The sequence below is a fragment of the Schistocerca piceifrons genome, chromosome 1 (genome assembly GCF_021461385.2).
Source record: "Schistocerca piceifrons isolate TAMUIC-IGC-003096 chromosome 1, iqSchPice1.1, whole genome shotgun sequence".
NCBI classification, from domain to species: Eukaryota; Metazoa; Arthropoda; class Insecta; order Orthoptera; family Acrididae; genus Schistocerca; species Schistocerca piceifrons.
The window spans coordinates 738,121,640-738,143,431 of NC_060138.1; the positions used below are offsets into that span (position 1 = coordinate 738,121,640).

At 39.0% G+C, this 21,792-nt stretch overlaps 1 protein-coding gene across 3 annotated transcripts in view; it reads left to right on the forward strand.

Moving 5' to 3' along the window:
- LOC124711581 (mannose-6-phosphate isomerase) overlaps window positions 1–21,600 on the forward strand; it is a 109,296-nt gene extending 87,696 nt beyond the window's left edge. For all 3 annotated transcript variants that reach the window (XM_047241749.1, XM_047241741.1, XM_047241732.1), the window contains exons 6-7: window positions 3,890–4,092; window positions 20,503–21,600. In XM_047241749.1, coding sequence (XP_047097705.1) covers window positions 3,890–4,092; window positions 20,503–20,706 — 407 coding nt within the window. In that variant the 3' untranslated portion in view covers window positions 20,707–21,600. The remainder of the gene's footprint in view (window positions 1–3,889; window positions 4,093–20,502) is intronic.
- The last annotated feature ends 192 nt before the right edge of the window (window positions 21,601–21,792 follow it).

Consider the following 21,792-nt stretch of genomic DNA (forward strand, 5'->3'; position numbering starts at 1 on the left):
TTATAACAAATTATAGGCACAATAACTTTCATGAATGACGAAATAGCAGCAACTCTAATTACGGAAAAGTTTATAGGCAAACAACACTCAAAAACCAAATATTTACAAGGGAAACATATAAGCATTGCAAAGCATACCTTCTAGCAGAGCTGTCAACTAGAATAACAGTTGTATAGCATGTTTCTCCTACACGAGTGCAATTCCAATGAGCAGAAATGGAAAGCAGCAGAAATGTGGGTGTAAATGCAAATCAGGAGATCTTTAAGTTGTTTTTTAAACAACTTCCTGATGTCCAGTTCATTTTTTTAACTGCCATTGATTTAAGATGAACAAAGAAATATCGAGTTTTTGAAGCAGATACACAGGGAAATTACCTCAAGGAACTTTCTGGGAAATACACACACCTGGGCATGTCTAAACACTTTGCCGCCAGTGACTCACAAAATGAACTGCGGAATGGTGGGTATAACTTAATGAAACACTCTGTAGTTGCCTTTTGTGATGCAGTGCAGTAGAAAGAATGGAGAATTGCCTGCTCGCTCTTCATTTTGCAAACCTGTGAAAGAGGACATGCATGACCACAATCTGGTGACCTTGTTTCCCTCACACTTTTAACTTCCACTCCGCCTCCCTGTCCCTCTTCACCTTGTTATACCTCCAGAACATAATGTAGCTCTTAACATGGATCTATTGCAGTTAGATGTGGTACAGTAATGTAAATTTTGTTCATAATCCATGTTATTTGAAAATATACATTAATTTTATACAGTTAAATCACTCATACCTACCTAACAAACATGTTTTCAGACGGTTGTAGCACGGAAGCAGTACATTTCCTGATTCATATTCATGTTATTAGGTACTAACTCCCCTCTGCAAGTCCTAGAAGTTTGTAACAGTAATTTCCAAACATCCTGTAGATCAAAGCTTTCTTGTAGCACCTGCCTCAATTGCAGAGGATAAGAAGTCACACATCACGGTTTAGTGGCACTGCATAGCAGGTCCACCAGAGAATTAACTTTGAGAATGGTGACCGAAAATTAGTTGGAAGTAAGGTTGATATACGTGCAACCAAGTGACAGCTGGTGTATGGAGTGCGTCACATAATAACCAACCATGAGATTACTTTCCCACACTCATAGCACTTACGGTTTGTCTTCCATAGCGCATGTTTATGGGGCGCTCATTTCTTGTTTCGGTCCATACTAGTGCCTCTTAAAATATGGAATAATTTTTTTTTTTTAACACCTTATATATTCCATAACGAGGTTTGTGGTTGACTCATTCAGAAGCAGCTCAAAATTCATTCAGTGAACACTAGAGGGGAAAATGATTTGCAGTTGGACAACACTTCCTTCAGTTTTTTTACAGCAAAATGTGCGCTATTCAGCAAGTTGCATTTTTAATAGACTTTCAGCGACTGAAAAAATTGAATGATAAATCCTGAGTGTCAAATCTAAGTCGAAAGATTATTTTGTGGAACACTTCTTTCTTTAATACTATTCCTCACAGTAGCTGAGAACTTTTCTTCTGTGATATGTTATTTATTCTCACAACTTTCTCCTCGCATTTTATTAGTTTTTTAAATTTTTTTGTATATTAATTTTGTATAGGCATTCTGTAAACTACGTATTGACTCATACTATGACTGAGTAGCTGTGGCTAGCATGGTCCTATGGTTCAGATAGATAAATAAATATTAAAACATCGCAGTTAACTTTCGAGGTTATAATATTAAACAGCATTTAGAAGGAATTGACACACAATATACATCTGGACATTTGTTATCACCATAAATAATAATTATGTTCTACGTAAGTCCTATTAACAATGTCTGTTCTGATCAACCTTTATTGATTTGTTCTAATCTCAGGATTTCAAAGGGTGTTTTTTTCTCCTGGTTTTTACTTTTTGGTATTTTTAATTCAGTTTACGCCAAGCCTATGAAAAACTTGAATTGGTGGTCTGCAGTAAAAGCTAAGACTAAAAAACTGGTACTTGAACATCCCCTCCCTATTTAAACATGGTTGTGGTGTTTTTGTTTTCCCTCCACTTGTTAACTATGCCTATTTCTCACAAGGTATGTTACTTGGAATGTGTACAGCACATTAATATGAAATACACAAATCAGCCACAAATTACATGCATTTGTGAAATACCACATACATGTTATATCTAATTGAGTGTGTGAAACGATTGAACAATAATTATTTTAAAAAAGAGAGAGAATTGCACAATTTTGTCATTGGTCCAGTCTTCATTTCTTTGGCATGCTGTCAGTGAAGTGAAACTGAAAATTCCTTTAATGTGCAGTTGTAAGACAATAAGTAGCTACATAAAAGTTGTGAAGTAAACCCACTGGACAAAAAATTAGTCACACACAGATAATGTCACAGTAACATGTTACAGTGCTTCTAGCCCTGATTACTGTCTAAATCAGCAAATCAGCAAGTATGCTGTATCCATCTAAAACAACTAACTGATAATCAGACCCTGTAGAGCTACCAGATTGCAGGGATGTTGACTGCAACATTTCACCTGCTGTTCCAAATAAAGCCAGGCATTTTTATGGGATTAAAATCGGGTGATTTATTGGACTAGTCAAGATGTGATAGGGTACCAGGGTGTTCATCAAACCAGGAACACATGTATGAAGCTGCGTGAAGACGGCTGTTGTGATATTGGAAGACAGGATTGTCTACAGCATATCCTCATCATGGAGATGTAGAAGAAAGGTCGACTCTGTGTCATTGAGATCGCAAAATAAACATCGTGGTTCATTTCCACAGTCATCTGAATATCAAAGGACCGCCTCTGGCCTGAACTACACCCTTCTCGCTCTTTGAATTAAATTCCTTACTGTGCTGTAGGTGCAATGAATGCCTTGCATCAGTTGCAAAGTGGCAAAATCACAGTTTGTCAGATACATTGCTTGCCTCCAATCAGCCACTTACTTGTCTCCAATTAACTGATGTCCAGTTTCTGTGATGTGTAGTGTACTGAAGAGGTGCAAATTTATGTGCTGATATGAGCAATTGCCATTTGTGAGGGATCCGACTACAAATGTCCTCCAAATGCAGTTACATTTGCAATGTTGGTTCAGAAACTGGCTCAGGTGGGCCGCCATTCCCTGGCAGCAGCAGTCTTGTCCATTTAGAAACCACTCATCGCCTACAGGGTGCAACATTTGTCTGGTCCATGTCGGTTAGGATATTTTTATGGTTGTTATTCTTCTGCTGTCTGACATGGCTGTGAATGGTACATGGACGTATCGGACAGTTTGCATTGATACACCAACTAATTGGCAACTGTATTCGTAGTGTGATCATAGTCACAACAAAATGCAATAGCTTCTTTCTGCCAAAGATTTCCACATGAATCCATCTTACTGCACTGATTCCATACATCTTGCTGGCACATACAAGCCACTTTACTGCCATAACTTACGTCAGCGGTAGAGGGTAATGTGGCTGATGGATGTCAATTCTACACCATCTGCAGTGCTCCATGTAACTGTTGCACTGTTTTAAAGAGGTGACTAATACTTTTTTCTGGTGATCTTATATATTTTGTGAACTTTCAAAGAATTTGAGGTCTCTGAAATCATTTAATTCTTAAGCCCATTGCAATATGCATGGAATAACAATTCTTAAGCACTTTTACATCATCTCCATTTGTATTTTAATTTTTGTAAGTACTGCAATATATCATTTTGATAGGTGACTACCAGGTATTCTATTCTCCAGATTGATTTCATCAATATTTTCGTTAAAGTTTAAAACGAATAATATGAAACACTGTAAATGCCAAAATATACAGTTCACAGATAAGTTTTAGGAATGTAACTCATTTATTTTTACTTTTTTAAAATAAAGCTTTTATCTTGCAGATTGTGTAGAATGTATGGCCTGTTCTGATAATGTAGTCCGTGCTGGACTTACACCTAAGTATAAAGATGTTGACACTCTTTGTAATATGCTGAATTATAAAGGAGCACCAGCTGGAGACAAATTATTTAAGCCGATTGGAGAAGATTTATATACACAAGTATACAAGCCACCTGTACCAGACTTTGCTGTTGCCAAAATATCTGTAAGTGATACAATATAACTGATCTGTAAATCATTATACCTTCGTATAATTCAGCCTGGATCTACATCATTAATGAAATTATGCGTACACCATGTTGTGGTAAATAAGAAGCAGCTTCCAAGTGAAACATAAAGCTATTGCAATGCTTAAATTGCCCATTAGCACAAGATGTGACATGGCTTATGCTGTGACATAGCATTTAATTTCATGCAGACAATGGCATCTAAAGAAACAAAATGTTTATCAGAATCTAAATAGAAAAGATGGCTTGAGTTCAGCCCACTTGGCAGTGCTAATGTGCACAAAGTTATGACATTACAAGTAAACTGATAAGACCAGAGACAAAAACGTTGTGACATAAGTTGAGATTCAGGAATTTATTAAATTCGCAAAGAAACAAATGTGATAGATAGTGTTGACCTCAGGAGGTGCAACTGACTATACAGTCTAAATACATATAATAATAGATACAGTACTCCTAATTTTTGGAACCAGAGTTTACTTCACTTCGTTAGAAACCAAGAAACAAACACTAGGAGGGGCTCATTTTGTTTGAGGAGGAGACGAGCAAAGATGTATAAAAAGGTATCAGGAAGATGCTGAAACGAGCTCCTCCTAAAATATGGCCAAACCATACTTCCCTTTACAAAGAGTTTGACAAATTATCTTTTTATATACACCTATATACATACTCTGCAAACATGGAGGAGGGTACCTTGTACCAGTATTAGTCATTCCAATTCCTGTTCCACTCGCAAATGGAGCAAGAGGGGGGGGGGGGGGCTGCTGCTGTGCTTCCATATAAGCAATAATATTTCTTATCTTTTCTTCGCAGTTCTTATGTGAAATGTACATTGGTTGCAGTAGAATTGTTCTCTTGTGAGCTGGAAATGCCAGTTCTCTAAATTTTTTTCAATATTGTTTCACAAAAAGATAGTGTTGACCTCAGGAGGTGCAACTGACTGTACAGTCTAAAAACATATAATAATAGATACAGTACTCCTAATTTTTGGAACCAGAGTTTAATCCACCTTGATGAGAATGCCACACACTCAAGCAGTACTCAAGAATGGACACACTAGATTTCCCTACATGGTTTCCTTTTTAGATGAGCTACATTTTCCTAGAATTTTCACATAAATCGGAGCTGACCATTCATCTTCCTGTCTTATGTGTTCATTCCATTTCATATTGCTTTGCAGTGTTACCCGTAGATATTTAATCAACATGACTGTCAAGCGACACACTATTAGTACTGTATTTGGAAAATTAGGAGAGTGTATTGTCTTTTCATCTGCACTAGTTTACATTTTTCTACATTTAGAGCAAACTGTCATTTATCACACTAAATTGAAACTCTGTATAATTCATCCTGTATCATCCTACAGTCACTCATATGGCAATTTGGCATATACTACACCTACATCGGCAAACATTTGCAGATTACTGTTCACCCTATCTGTCAGATTGTTTATGTTTATAGAGAACAAGTGCACTCCTATCTCGCCTCCCTAGGGCACACTCAACAGTATCTTTATCTCTGATAAAATTTACCATTCAGGACAACATAGTGGATCCTGTTACTTAAGAAGTCGTAGAGCCACTCACATATCTGAGGACCTATTCCGTATGCTCAGACCTTTGTTAACAGTCTGCAGTGGGGCATTCTGTTGAATGCTTTTTAGGTATCTAGGAATATGGAATCTACCTGTTGTTCTTTGTCCATTGTTCACAGAATATCGTGTGACAAAAGAGCAAGTGGAGTTTCACACGAGTGGTGCTTTCTAAATCTGTGCTGATTTGTGGATAGTAGCTTTTCTATGTCAAGGAATTTTTTATACTCGAACCAATAATATGCTCAAGAATTTTACAGCAAATCGATGTTAAGGGTATTGGTCTGTAATTTTTCAGGTCTGTTCTTCTACACTCCATATACATAGGAGTTACATGCACTTTTTGCAGACACTTGAGATTTTGTTGTGCAGGTTTGAGGTATGCGCTAAAAACAAGTGGAGTGAAGGAACCAGTGCTGAAGAGTACTCTGTCTAAAGTCAAACTGGGATCCAGACCTCGCAACTTACATGTTATCAAATGCTTGCTTTCAGTCGTTTTCCAGTGCTTGAAATGCCTGTTTCTATGTATTTAATACAAGATTCTGTGCAGTGGTCAAACAGTGGTAAGTATGCTTGGTCCTCCTGCATGGATGCTTTTTGAAATGAAAAATTTGAAGCTTCAGCTTTTCTTTTGCTGTCTTTTATTGCCACAACGAATTAGGCAACAAGTGACAGTATAAAATCTTTTGACATTCTTAGTACATTTATGTAGGACCTGAATGTTCTGTTTCTCAGCAAGATCTTTCATTAACACTCAGTGGTGGAAGTTGTTATCTGCTTTGCACATCCATCTTTTTATACACACATGAATTTCCCGTAACTTTTGTCTCTGAACATTTTCACAATATTTTTTGAAGCAAGAGTGCAAAAATTTCAGTTTCCTCAGCATCTTAGAAATTTTGTTTCAGGCCATGGTGAATCTTTCCTACCTTTAATCCACTTACTCGGCACATACTTCTCCAGAGTGCAAGTTATTATTAGTTAAAACTTTGCCTATAATTCCTTTATGTCACTTGTATTATAATTAAATGATATTTATTCATTGTCAAGTGGGTTGTCAACAGTTGCTTATCAGCTCTATCCAGCATAAAAGCTCTCCTAACCTTCTTGATGGATTTATTAGCTTTACTAACCATCATCACTATGATGATATCATGATCACCAATCCTTGTTTCTATACTGTTACTGTTAAGATCAGACCTGTTTGTAGCTATGAGGGCTAAAATATTTCTATTGGTTGTGGGTTGTTGAACTAGCTGCTCAAGACAGTTTTTGGAATGTTTTCAGAATTACTTCACAAGATTGTCTGTTTGTTCACCTGCAGTGAATCCATAGACATCCCAGTCTGTATTCAATAGGTTAAAGTTGCCTCCAACTAATATTGCATGATCATGTGTTTCTTCGCTGCTGAGTGTAGACTACCTTCAAATGATTCTACAGCTGTTGTGGTGGAATTTGAATTTGTTTGCCAATAAAAACTTGATTTCGACTACACTGGCTACTCACATACAATCACACTCAATTTCAGCCTTGATAGACACTGTACTTTTGTCAATTGCAATGAACAGCCCCTCGCCCCTCCTACTCCTGTGGTGTTTAATCTGTCATTTATGTTCCATGACCTTGCGTCCTTGACAACCACAGGCAGAACCTCCTCAATATCTAGGATGAGCCTCTCCTCTCCACCCCTCCCCCACCCACCCATCATCCTGGCAGGCACTGAGTGCAATTTGGACTTCTTTTTCCAGCCCTGGAGGCTGTTTTCCTAAGGAACTCCATAACACACCTAATGTTGGAACTCCTGATACATAACAAATCTCTCCCTGTGTGACTGCTTGGATCCTGCTGAAAGAGCGGCCACTTGTTCACTTACAGTTTGAATGGACAAGGCCGGATGGCCAGTCTTCACATTCACCCTTTGCTTCTATCAACATGAACACATTACATTCTGCCCCTGACTGTGCAGTGAAAGTGACCCACATGTGGTATGTGGGAAGGTGCTTCAGCAGCAGAGACGGTAGGTGAAACAAGTGACACTTGAGATGTCCCATGCAATGCACCAGTTTCTCCATCGCCGTTACACTAGAGGCAGTCAGGAAATGGCTGACTATGGCCAACAGGGTCTTGAGCTGTTGGCAGACTGCGTCCAGCTCCTCCTGCATCACCGAATGAGGTGGCGCAATTGTTAGCACACTAGACTTGCAGTTGGGAGGACAATAGTTCAAACCCATGTCCAGCCATACTGATTTATGTTTCATGTGATTTCCCTAAATTGCTTCAGGCAAATGCTGCGCTGGTTCCTTTGAAAGGGCATGGCCAACTTCCTATCCTTTCCTTTCGTTTCCTAGTACGATGGAACAGATGACCTCGTTGTTTGGTCCTCTCCCCCAAATCAACCAACTTCCTGCACCTGCTCACTGCATTCACACTTCCTATCCATCATACAACCAAAATTGAACAGCAGCTCATGAGGAACACTAAACTAAATTTCTGTATAAGTGCAAATAAGTGCTTAATTTTTGGGGCCATGCTATTTCCATTATGTGCTCTTTTCTAATGGCTAGATGAATGGATGAGTTAGTAGTCAAGAATAGTACATGACAGAAGTAAATTTCATGATTTTCCCTTCTTAAAACAGTTATATTTAAACTTCATTTAATGAAATAAATGAGTAGAAGTTGCTCTACCAGCCACATGCCTATACAATATTTGAGCTCTGCTATTTTTGTGTTAGAGTTCGTGTCAGATTGTGGAGATGAAAATGTCTAAAAGTCGATTTCCTTTTCTCATTTTCATTCAGTAATATTTAATGGCGTCATATACTGGGGTAATTCATTACTGAAGATGATGATGTTTATTTTACAGAAGTATCTAACAATGATGATGTGCTATTTCTAGAACTTCTCGTAGACAGCTCTTTAAACAGTTGGGGGCAGCCCCACAGTACATATGCTCCCATATGAAGTTTGTTGTAAACAATGAATCACAGTTTGAAGACAACATTAACATTCAAAAATATAGTGCTAGAAGGAAAATTACTTGCATTTTCTTCACTCAACTGTTGTATTGCACAGGAGATGTTGAACACAGACAGGCACAACAAAAAGACTACTAAATCTAACAGTTGTTTTGTTGAGTCAGTCTGCTGAGTGACAAAGTCAGCAGTCTTTTTTGTTATGCCTATCTGTGACTCAGCAGCTCTATATAATGAGTAGCAATCTATCCTTCTCATAATACTGTCGTTATTCCATCCTGGATTTTCCACAGGAAGGAGACAGATATTCAGCCATAAAAATCTTTGACCGTACCTACCCACGATGTAAAGAAATGTAATAGACAGTAAAATTAACTTTTGACACAAACTGAAATCATATCTGCTTCTGATAGGTACTGAAAACTGGTTGAAACCAGACATAAATTGCAGTGAAATTTTGAACTCTGATTGGACAATGTTTAGGAAGGATAGTACTGATACTATGGGAGGCAGTGTGTTCATTGCAGTTAAAAGCTGTTTAAACTCAGTTGAGATCAATACTGGGTCGGACTGTGAAATAGTGTGGATAAAGCTGTCAATCAGAAAAGGATTGACCATTGTATTAGAATGTCTTTATAGACCACCAGCATCCGCAATAAACATCGCAGAACATTTCAGGGAAAATCTTAAGTAAATAGGAAATAAATATCCCAATTATTCATTAGTTGTAGGTGGAGACTTTAATCTGGCATCCATTGACTGGGAAAAATACACGTTTATCACAGGGGGCAGAAGCAAAGACTCGTGTGAAGTTATTCTAGGAACGCTTTCAACATACAACCTTGAGCAATTGGTTAGAAAACCAACTTGAGATGGGAACATATTAGATATCTTGGTGACAAACAGACCTGATCTTTTTGAGGAAGTTAATCAAGAAGACGGTATTAGCGACCATAATGTCGTCGTGGCTTCTATGTCAGTGGAAGTTGCAAAAAAACCAAAGAAACAGCATAGAGTTTTCTTGTTTGGGAAAGCAAATAAAAGTGTCATTAATGAATATCTTCATAGTCAGCTCCAAGCAATCACCGTGGGGCGCAGAGATATTGAGCATCTTTGTTCGGAATTTAAAGGTATTTTGCACCACATGCTAGAGAAGTATGTGCCTAGCAAAAATATAGGGGAGGGAAAGGATCCACCTTGGTACAACAAACATATTAGGATGTTGCTGAGAAAGCAGAGAATTTTGCACAGTCGTTTTAAACGTAGTCACTGCCCTGCTGACAAACAGAAATTATGCGAAATGAAAGCAACTGTCAAAAGATCAATGAGAGATTCTTTTAACAAATTTAAAACCAATATTTTATCTGCACATTCTAAAAATAACTCCAAAAAATTTTGGTCCTATGTAAAATCTTTGAATGCTACAAATAATTCAGCACCTTCTCGTGCTGACAGTACGCGTAATGTAATTGATGATGATAAACAGAAGGCTGAAATTCTAAACCTAGCTTTCAAAAACTTGTTTACGGTGGAGGACTGCAGCACCAATCCCCCTTTCAATTATCGAACAAACACAAGGATGGCTGACATAGTGTTTAGTGTATCTGGGATTGTAAAACAGTTAATATCCTTAGACGGCAGGAAGGCATCTGGCCTAGACAGCACGGTTTTAGGAAACAGCGGTCATGCGAGACACAGCTGGCCCTCATTGTGCATGATATACAACCAGCTCTATATACCGGCTCCAGGTTGATGTCATATTTCTCGACTTTCGAAAGGCGTTTGACTTAGTTCCGCACTGTCGCTTCCTCCAAAAAGTGTGCGCGTACGGTTTATCAGATGACATATGCGGTTGGATAGAAAGTTTTCTAACAGATAGAGAGCAGTATGTCGTCTTGAATGGGGTGACTTCAACAGAAACAAGCGTAACTTCAGGTGTGCCCCAGGACAGTGTAATAGGTCTGCTGCTTTTTACAATTTACATAAACAATCTGGTTGATGGTATTGACAGTGGCATTACACTGTTTGCCGATGATGCTGTAGTCTACAGGAAAGTAGTATCACACGAAAGTTGTAAACAAATCAGTGAGGATTTGCGGAAAATAAATGCGGGGTGTAATGACAGGCAGTTAGTAAGTGTAACCTACTGTGTATAACAAGGCGGAAATCCCCATTAATGTACGAGTACAAAATAAATGCCCAGTCTTTGGAAGCAGTAACATCCGTCAAGTATCTAGGTGTGATTATTCAAAACAATCTCAAATGGAATTATCAGATACACAAGTAACAGGCAAAGCGAACTCTAGATTGCGGTTTGTTGGTAGAATCTTGAAGCGATGCAGTCCTTCAACAAAGGAAGTTGCTTACAATAAGTTAGTTTGTCCAGTCTTAGAGTGTTGTTCGTCTGTATGGAACCATTACCAGTTGGGTCTGATTCAAGAGACTGAGAAGGTCTAAAGACTGGTACATTTAGCCATCAAAAGAGCATTACAAATCTCATAGAAAGTTTGTAGTGAGACACACTTACAGATAGACGACGCGCTAAATGGAAGGGGCTGCTGTCTAAATTCCGAAGTCCGATCTTTGATGCGGATGTAGAGCATATATTAGCACTATCAACTTTCAGATCGCGCCATGATCACCATTCAAAGATAAGGGAAATTAGAGCACGTACTGAGGTGTTCAGACAGTCGCTTTTCCCTCGCACGATTCACGCGTGGAACAGAGGGTTGGAGGGGATATGACTTTGATGCGAATTGTGCCCTTCACCACACACCGCTTGGTGGCTAGCGGAGTATATATGTTGATGTAGATAACATTTTGTACTTGATAGAAGAATTTCTGTATGTATAATAAATGAACTGTACTTGTAAAATGGAATGGGTTTGCATCATAGGAAGAGATCCCAGCTATAATCCAAGAAACATGCAAGTAACGAATTACTCATTAGATTTCAAGATTTGTATAGTATTTGAGTGATAAACACACTAAAGTGTTATAGAAATTTGGAATGAGGAAGAAACATTGCTTGCTTAAATGTGCAACCTTATATGGCCTGCCAAATTGAAATTGTTGGGAGGCATTAAAAACTAACTAGATAAAGTAATGCGTGTTGTGAAACTGCTCTTCATAGAGCCTGCTTGCCCCATGCAAGCATTCTTGATTTACTCCTCTTACTTATAATCCGACAACTTATTGTTCACATTGTGTCACCATATAAGATTAGCCACTGTATCGATCTTCACAGCGAAGCCCATGACATCAGATGTATCATTATTTTTCCAAAACAATCAATTTTGACAAAATAATTACACTGGATGGTTAAAAAAATCTACTCACCAAGCGGTAACAGAACACATGCATAAAAGAGGGATGTAATTAGGCCATTACCTAATTACAACCCTGTTTTATGCACGTGTTCTGCCACCACTTGGTGAGTAGATTTTTTATCTGTCCAAAGTACCACTTAGAACTATCTGTTCAACGTCCTGTGTTTTCACAATTACTTGCATGGGTTGCCAAGTTCTTGAACTCGGAGCCTGGTGTGGCCATTCTTACAGGTTGTGATTATGAGTATATTTAAAAATGGCTTCAAAAGCTAAACTGCATAGTAGTGGAAACAAAATAAATAGAAATTTTTTTTTCAAAAAATGTAGTAAAACTATTGTCTTTTGAATGATTTGTGGTGACTGTTGACCCCATTGCAACCAAAGCAATGACTGATACAATATCAAAGAAAAGTTTGTAACAGTTGTGAGGAGCTGACACCAGGGGAAATCTCTCATAGTCTTATTTGCCTTTCTTGTGTAATCACTACAAGAGAGCAGAAATAGATTTCCATGTCTTACCACAAAGTATGCATACCTAATTCACTATGAGATCAAAAGTATTCGAACATCCCCAAAAACATACTTTTTCATATTAGGTGCATTGTGTTGCCACATACTGCAGCGACCTCGCACATCAGCGACCTCGCACATCAGCGACCTCGCACATCAGCGACCTCGCACATCAGCGACCTCGCACATCAGCGACCTCGCACATCAGCGACCTCGCACATCAGCGACCTCGCACATCAGCGACCTCGCACATCAGCGACCTCGCACATCAGCGACCTCGCACATCAGCGACCTCAGTAGTCATTAGACATCATGAGAGTGCAGAATGGGGCACTCTGCGGAACTCATGGATTTCGAACATGGTCAGGTGATTCGGTGTCTATACATACATCTGTATGTGAGATTTCCACACTCCTAAACATCCCTAGGTCCATTGTTTCCGATGTTATAGTGAAGTGGAAACATGAAGGGACACTTACAGCACAAAAGCGTACAGGTCGACCTCTGTTGACTGACAGAGACCGCTGACAGTTGAAGAGGGTCGTAATTGTAATAGGCGACATCTATCCAGACCATCACACAGGAATTCCAGACTGCATCAGGATCCATGCAGGTACTATGACAGTTACGCAGGAAGTGAGAAAACGTGGATGTCATGGTCGAGCAGCTGCTCATAAGCCACACATCATGCTGGTAAATGCCAAACAACACCTCATTTTGTGTATCGAGCATAAACATTGGACAATTGAACAGTGGAAAAATGTTGTGTGAAGTGATGAATCACAGTGCACAATGTGGCAATCTGATGGCGCTGTGTGAGTATGTCTTGCATAGCACTATCACAGCACAAGCCTACAGTGATGTTTTAAGCACGTTCTTGCTTCCCACTGTTAAAGAGCAATTCGGGGATGGCGATTGCATCTTTCAACATAATCGAGTACCTGTTCATAATGCATAGCCTGTGGCAGAGTGGTTACACAACAATAACATCTCTGTAATGGACTAGCCTGCACGGAGTTCTGACCTGAATCCTGTAGAACACCCTTGGGATGTTTTAGAATGCTGACTTCATGCCAAGCCTCACCGACCGACATTGATACCTCTCCTCAGTGCAGCACTCTATGAAGAATGGGCTGCCATTCCCCAAGAGACCTTCCAGAACCTGATTGAACATATGCCTGTGAGAATGGAAGCTGTCATCAAGGCTAAGGGTGGGCCAACACCATATTGAATTCCAGCATTACCGATGGAGGGTGCCACAAACTTGTAAGTCATTTTCAGCCAGGTCATTGCATAGTGTATGTTCCAGAATGCAGCACATCAAAATGGAATTTTCTGGTACTCATACCTCGGGTTCTATGGATGATAAAAAAGCAGGGTCAAATGTTTTGGATAGTCCTTGGGCTAGGGACCATTTGTATACCCAACAGGAGGATCGTCTTTGTACCACTATCCTGCAGTACAGAATCAAAGTATGAATATTACACTCTTCTTCCTGCTTAGGCAAATGAAGCAAATCAGTTGGTTCTTTTTGCATTTGATGTGGTTTGTGGTGGGCATGATGGGACTTAATGGAAACACCATTAGTTCATGGGCAGTTCCTCAGAAAACTTCAAAGAAAGGTGGTTTTTTTTGCCGTCACCAGCAGTCCAAAATCCAGCCAAGGATTCTGAGATGGCTATGCACAGCAAATGGCTGTAAGTTTTGCAATATATTTCTAAGATGCCAGTCTCGTACAGCCTTGAAAACTTTCTTCATATATTTATCCATTTCCAGTATACAGAGATTCAAAATTACCCTTGGTGTACACATAAAATACATGTGTAAAATTTGGTGTGAGGTGAAAACGTACTTTATAAAGTGACATAGCACAGTGAAATATGCTGTAAAGTGTCTCTGTTATCATTTAGGAACATCGTATGTATTTCTGAAACATATGCAAAAAAATTTTTGCACATGAAACCCAGTCTGAGATGTAAAATTAGTTTTGCATTATTTCATTTTCACATAAGTAAACTATCTAAATTTTACTGTACAGTACATTTCTTTTCATACTCTGAAGAACCAAAGAAACTGGTACCCTTACCTAATATCGTGTAGGGCCTCCGCAAGCATGCAGAAGTGCTGCAGCATGATAGGGCATGGGCTCGACTAATGCCTGAAGCATTACTGGAGGGAATTGACACCATGAATCCTGCAGGGCTGTCCATAAGTTCATGAGTATGAGAGGGCAGAGATCTAGACAGCACTTTGCAAGGCATCTCAGATATGCTCAATAATGTTCATGTCTGGGGAGTTAGGTGGCCGGCGGAAGTGTTTAAAGTTAGAATTGTATTCCTGAAGCCACACTGTAGCAATTCTGGATGTGTGAGGTGTTGCATTGTCGTGCTGGAATTGCCCAAGTCCATCGGAATGCACAATGGACATAAACAGATGCAGGTGATCAGACAGGATGCTTATGTACAAGTCACCTGTGAGAGTTGTATACAGACGTATAAGGGGTTCCATATCACTCCCACCAGTACAGAGCCTCCACGAGCTTGAACAGTCCCCTGCTCACATGCAGGATCCATGGATTCATGAGGTGGTCTTCATACCCATACATGTTCATTTGCTCGATACAATTTGAAACAAGATGCGCCCGACCAAGCAACATGTTTGCAACCATCAATAGTCCAATGTCGGTGTCGACGGGGCCAGGTGAAACATAAAGCTTTGTGTCATGCAGTCATCAAGGGTACACGATTGGGCCTTTGGCTCCGAAAGCCCATATCAGTGATGTTTCACTGAATGGTTCGCATGCTGACGCTTGTTGATGGCCCAGAATTGAAATCTGCAGCAGTTTGCAGAAGGGTTGCACTTCTTTCATGTTGAATTATTCTCTTAAGTTGTTGTCGTTCCTGTTCTTGCAGGATCTTTTTCCGGCCACAGCGATGTCGGAGATTTGATGTTTTACCAGATTCCTGATGTTCACTACACTTGAAATGGTCGTATGGGAAAATTCCCACTTCATCACTACCTTGGCTGTGTCCCGTCTCTTGTGCACTGACTATAAAACCACCTTCAAACTCACTTAAATCTTGATAACCTGCCATTGTAGCAGCCGTAACTGATCTAACAACTGCGCCAGACACTTGTATGGGCATTGCCAACCACAGCGCCGTATTTTGCCTGTTCATATATCTCTGTATTTGAATACGCATGCGTGTACCAGTTTCTCTGGCACTTCAGTATATAAATTACATGCCCTCCTGCAGCAAGGAAAAGAAGGGTCCCAATGGAAACAGGCTCCTACTGGAGCACAAAAAATTCAAAATGTTCCTTCTTATTTAAAGGACTCTGACTGGAAAGTGAGTTACCAATTGCCTCATTCAACCTTCCTTGGCATCTTTAAAAATTTTCCCAAAAATTTTGGCATGTGATTGTATTCACACTTTTTTATGCTGTGAGAGAAGACAACAGTGACAGTGGCAAAGACACAGAACAGTAATATAAATACTGGAAGAATCTAGATAGGGGTTGTGTCATAGCAAGAGTGAAGGAGACAATGGAAGTGAGAGAGAAAGAGAGGGGCAAATGGCAGTGGAGCATAGTTGACAGTGACAGAACAATGCTATGAAAAGAGGGAAGGAGACAGTGCCGGGGGGGGGGGGGGGGGGGGGGATAAAGATAAAGTAGAAGTGGGTGAGAGCCAGTGATAATGACGGAGTATATGACATTGACAATGAGGGATAGAGAGAGAGATAGTGACATTGAGAAGAGACAGCAGCAGAAGGAAGGAATGAGATAATAGAAGTAAGTAAGTAAGTAAGTGAGAGAGAGAGAGAGAGAGAGAGAGAGAGAGAGAGAGAGAGAGAGAGAGGAAACTGTAGTAGTAGCACAGAACATAGGGAACTGTGATGGTGATGTAGGAGTGTATTACAGAGACAGACAAAGAATAATGACAATGAATTGGGCTGGATGAGTGAGTGAGAAAGGGCAACTGGAAGTGCTTGGATATGAGAGACTTACAGCAATGGACTACTGGGTGTGAATGAGTTACGGTTAGGGGAGCTTGTGGGAGTTTGAGGTGAGTTGCATATTAAAAAAAAGTGTGAATATGATCGCATGCCAAAATTATTGAGCAGATTTTTAAAGGTGCTGTGAGATATAGAATGAGGCAGCCAGTTCTCCACTTTTCACTCAGAGTCTTTTAGATTAACAGGAACATATTTGTATTTTTTGTGCTCTGATAGGAGCATGTTTAGACTGGTAAGAAGAATGAGCCGAACCTTGTTTTTAATCCATCACCCAGACACTCCTTTCTGCAAATCGTTGCTCTTGACACTGTTCTTATGTCTGTATATCTGATGATAAAACCTTTTGATTTTGGCAAATAATACCACACACAGATGAATTTTCAGGACATTAATAAGGCTCTGGTTCAAAAGATTGTTGCATATCCCTAGCTGTAATACAAGAGAGCCCATGGCCAGAACAAATTAACTATGCCATATTGCATCAGCTCTTCTCTAGAGGTAAAGGAATACCCTCAATTATTTTCATGGAAGCTGCTCAGTAAGAGTAACTTATTGCAGCAAATTTGATTTTTTTTTCCTGTCTGCTTTGGTGAATTTAGGTAAAAAACTACAAGGTGCAGAAATGTATCCAGGGCATCCACAATTCCCTTCTGGGAAAGGGGATATGAATTGGTGGATGTGATAGCCATGCATGGCTATAAGATTTATTCTTTGAAACAATGTATTACTTTTTATAAAAAGAAAAATAACTGCTAAAATCCAAAACTACAAACCTTGAGATTCAGAAATAGATCCATGAAAAGCTTCAATTGGAACATGGCTCTATATGAAATGATTACAAGCTTTTGGAATATTGTGTTACAGGAAACCGTTTAAGACAAGATTGATTGATTGATTGATGACTGAAGATGCCCTTCTAAGGGTCAAAAACAAAAAAGCCTAAAAGAAAAGTCATAATGAATCAAATAGAGAATATGGTTGCGCACATATTTCGAGACAAATCCTTGCATGAAGATTGTAGTTGAAAACTACATCAAACCAGTGTTAGGATTTATAACCAAAAGAGCATAGTAATATCTCCCAGTATGTTCTTATTTCACAATTGACTCACAAAATCATGCATAATTGGAAAGAGGAGTAGTTAAACTTTGTCGCTGCCATACATAAGTGAGAGAATGAGTGGATCGAAATGAATAACAACAAGGAGCAGTTTTAGAGGTGATGACATGGCCAGCCAGAGACACAAGTTGAAGTACTTCTAAAAGAGGGCACAGTCTTTTACACAGAGGTTTCTTCCTTATGTGAGAATCCAATGGTATCTTTTACTTATGGTAGTATGCATCGAAAGGAGTATGTGTGCCGATTCTAACTACTTAAAGGAAACCATAATTCCAGGATGCATTAGATTCTTTAATATTTCTCATAAGTAACACAATGGCAGTATGGACTCTACAAGTTATTCATGTTTCAAATTTACACCTGAATATTTATTAACACCTTCAGAGAACATCAGAAATGGACATCTTTTATTGGCGGTTGGGCAGCAAGGAAAAACTAACAAGACAGACAAACGGTATCACTTGGAATGAGATGGGCCAAACTACATGGAAATGGAAATGAGCGTTTGGCGTCATTGGCCGGGAGGCCCCTCGCGGGGCAGGTCCGGCCGCCATATCGCAGGTCTTATTACATTCGGCGCCACATTGGGCGACCTGCACGCCGGATGGGGATGAAACGATGATGAACACAACACAACACCCAGTCCCTGAGCGGAGAAAATCTCCGACCCAGCCGGGAATCGAACCCGGGCCCAGAGGACGGCAATCCGTCACGCTGACCACTCAGCTACTGGGGCGGACGCCAAACTACATGATGGGATGGGACAAAAAGCAATTGCTTTCTTCATATGGTACTATAGAAATGACAGTTGAACATGTGTGAGATGAAATTACATCTGCTTGGAAATGGAAAAGCAATTATGAATCCGTCGTCCACTCATGAATTAAAGAGAGATGGCTAGTTGAATTAACAGAATTAAACTAAGCTAAACCTTTGCTTCCTGAATGCCATGAAGCTTGACAAACTCAGCTGGGGCATAGCGTCCTAGTTAGTGATACCACACAAGTTTAACGCCTGCCTTCGTAGAGTGAAGACAGTGTCAATAACCGTAGGACTGCTCCCAGAGACTAGAAGTCTGCCATTCAAGGTTTGCCGTCAGGATTTGAATACCATCAGCACCAAACTCTTGAAGAATGCTGCCTCAGAGCCTGCTGAAAGAACAAATGTCTGTCCTCTTGGAGCCTAGCATAAAAATGTCCTTTGTACTTTTCATTTCAGTTTCACTTCATCTTTCCTAAGGAAAGCAAATGGCTTGTTTTGTCCAATCAGAATCTTACAACCACCAATCTGCCAGTGAGATAAGAGAACCGCGAAATTGCTATCCCTTTCCACATGAAGTTTAGGGAGTAGCTAATAGAGTTTACCACCCAGGAGTGGAAAAGTTCACTGCTTTCAAACTGTGTAGTGCCAGTTTATTGCAGCAATAACTATTTTGTGACCACAGGACTGTGTCGATCAGTATCGTCGTGCCATATGGCTATTGCATTTGTAAGCGTAGCAGCAGACAGACAGAGCACATTTTGAGCAAAGTTTGTGAAGAATAGTTTTGTCGAAAACAAGGGCCTCATTTTGTGCTCTATCAGTTAGCATATGACCAGACCAGCAAGTCACATCAGCTGTACTATGAAAACAGTTCCTATCTTTGTAGCTGACTACTCACTACACATGCTGTGAAGAATCATTGGATTTGTAAAGGATCAACCTCTCTAGTCTTGCAGGCATAACCAGCCTTTGATGAACAGGTGACAAAAGACTGTTTTCAATCGAGTTCTAAAGAAAGAAATTGGTCCCATGGAATCCATACACAACTTTACCAAAAGCTAAGAAGAGGACGAGAAACTACGTACTTCATGATTGATTAAAATTACTCAACCATTGGTTCACAGAGTTGTATCTAAACAGCACAGAAAATGAAATGTTATAAGGGGTTATTCATTAATCCCTTGCAATTGTTTCTGTCATTTAAGAATGCCAAAAATTAGCTTTTCATGAAACAAGTTATCCAGACAATTGGCCTACTTGTTTCAGTATCAGTAAGTCAATTCTGACAGAATGTTTTGTTTATTGGTGGGATTGCAGTTTGTTGCGTTGTTAGGGCACAGCTCGCTGTTTTGGATGATAACAGAAAAATTGTAAAGCACATCTTAATTTTTTGTGCATATTCATAACTGAAATACATATTTCACGATGAGTATTAAATTTTTTCAACAGCCTTGTTCTAACTAGTCAGATGTTGAACATTTTTCATTAGATAGCTCCTCATATCCGACAAAAGCATTTTGTAGTTGGCAGCATATTTTTTTTGGATTTTTGTCTCCATCTTTTACTTTCCTAGTATTACTTTATTGCTTAGTTAATATTATCTACATTGATTTCAGTTGCTTTAAAATTTAAATAATACATTCATAACAACAAAATGCGTGATGAATGGTTTACACTATCGTGATATATACAGAAAAAACACAAGCACATATACAATGTACGCAGTTGGTCAATTTTAAGTTCACATATTATCATCATTTTTTCCAGATCCAGTTTTCCACCTGCAGATGTGTGTCATGTTTTGCTGTCATTATACATATGTTGTTCCTAGATTTCTTTTAGCATCAAAATTCTTTTTGCCACTTCAGTTTTCATTTCTTTGATCATTTTCTTGCCTTTGGCCATAGAAATATTCTGTGCTATGCTAATTTTCTTCATTGTCATTACATGCTCCTCCCAGATTACTGCAAAAAGTTTTGGAAAAGTGCCTGCTTTAATGTACTTAAATATTCATTTATTTTAAAATGGTGCCTTGTTTTTACATCAATGTAAAATATGCATGCTTGGGATTTTATTGGTTTTAGGTGCCGGCAGAAAAATCCAATTATAATCTCATTCGTCGAGACTGTGCCTGCATTTTGATAGTAATTGAGGGAGAAGCCAATACGAATCTACTGGCACTGAGAAAAGGTACTGTTTTATTCCTCCGAGAGAATCAGGAATTGACAATTCAGAAGGTCACTAGAGGGAAAGGTATTACATTGTACCAAGCTTTTTGTAATGTGTAGAATGAAAAGGAAGTGTCATTCATTGCACATCACTGTAAAAGGCTGCATAGAAATGTAGTATTGTGCTAAGTGTAAATTTTATGCAGTGACTTTGTGATAACTTACAGTTCACAGTACTTTGGGTAGTGCCATTTAAATTATTGAAACCGTATTTTAGTGTAACTTGTACAGATGCATTGTGTATTTGTTATATATATCTCTCATGATCCTTATTATGTACTACACTCTGTTCAGTTGCTAAAATTTGCATTCCAGTGTTGTATAACTTTAAATGTAATTTTTGTCTCAGGTAAAATCTGACATCTGTAACTGCACATGCAAATGTGTCAGGCTGTGGAAGTAGTAAGCATTCACTTCCCACACAGGTTGTAGATTCAAACTGAATTAATATTGACAAAACAGGGTTTTTTTTTTTGTATAGCTGTGCCAAAAACAGTGAATTACAAATTTTGAAATTTACACTTAGTTTTTAGCTATATACGCAATTTACACTTTGGTTTTTTTTTCTATGTGTCATACTATATTAATATTTGATGATAGTGATTTAACTATTCTGGGTTAAGAATTTAGATAGTTGTATATGACATAGTTATCAGAAATATGGCAGTATGTTTTTATATATTCAAATAACTTTATGCACTTTTCTTGAGAAAATTTTTTAAACATATGTGTGCAGTCAAGTCAGTCATCTGTCATGTAGAGGAGATACTGATCAGTGGACGGGCACACAAACGAGATGAACTTCGTAATTCAGCTCTCAGAGTTGCAGTGTTCTTCAGAGCAAAGAGCATGCACACTTATATGCAGCCTTCAGGAAATGCAGCTATATTTCAGAGAGTTGCAGAATGGTTATTAAAAATGTACTCTGATAAAAAATGATGTGTTTAAGAAAAATTGATTATTCTTTTTCAAGGAAGAAACTATTTTGTGTGTATGTGTGTTTGTTTTTGAGAGAGAGAGAGAGAGAGAGAGAGAGAGAGAGAGAGAGAGAGAGAAGGGGGGGCTGGACTGTCTTGTTTCTGACCTGTGTCTGTCTTTTCCACTTCACTTTGAACAAGTGGATGTGGGATTTCCCAACTGAGTTGA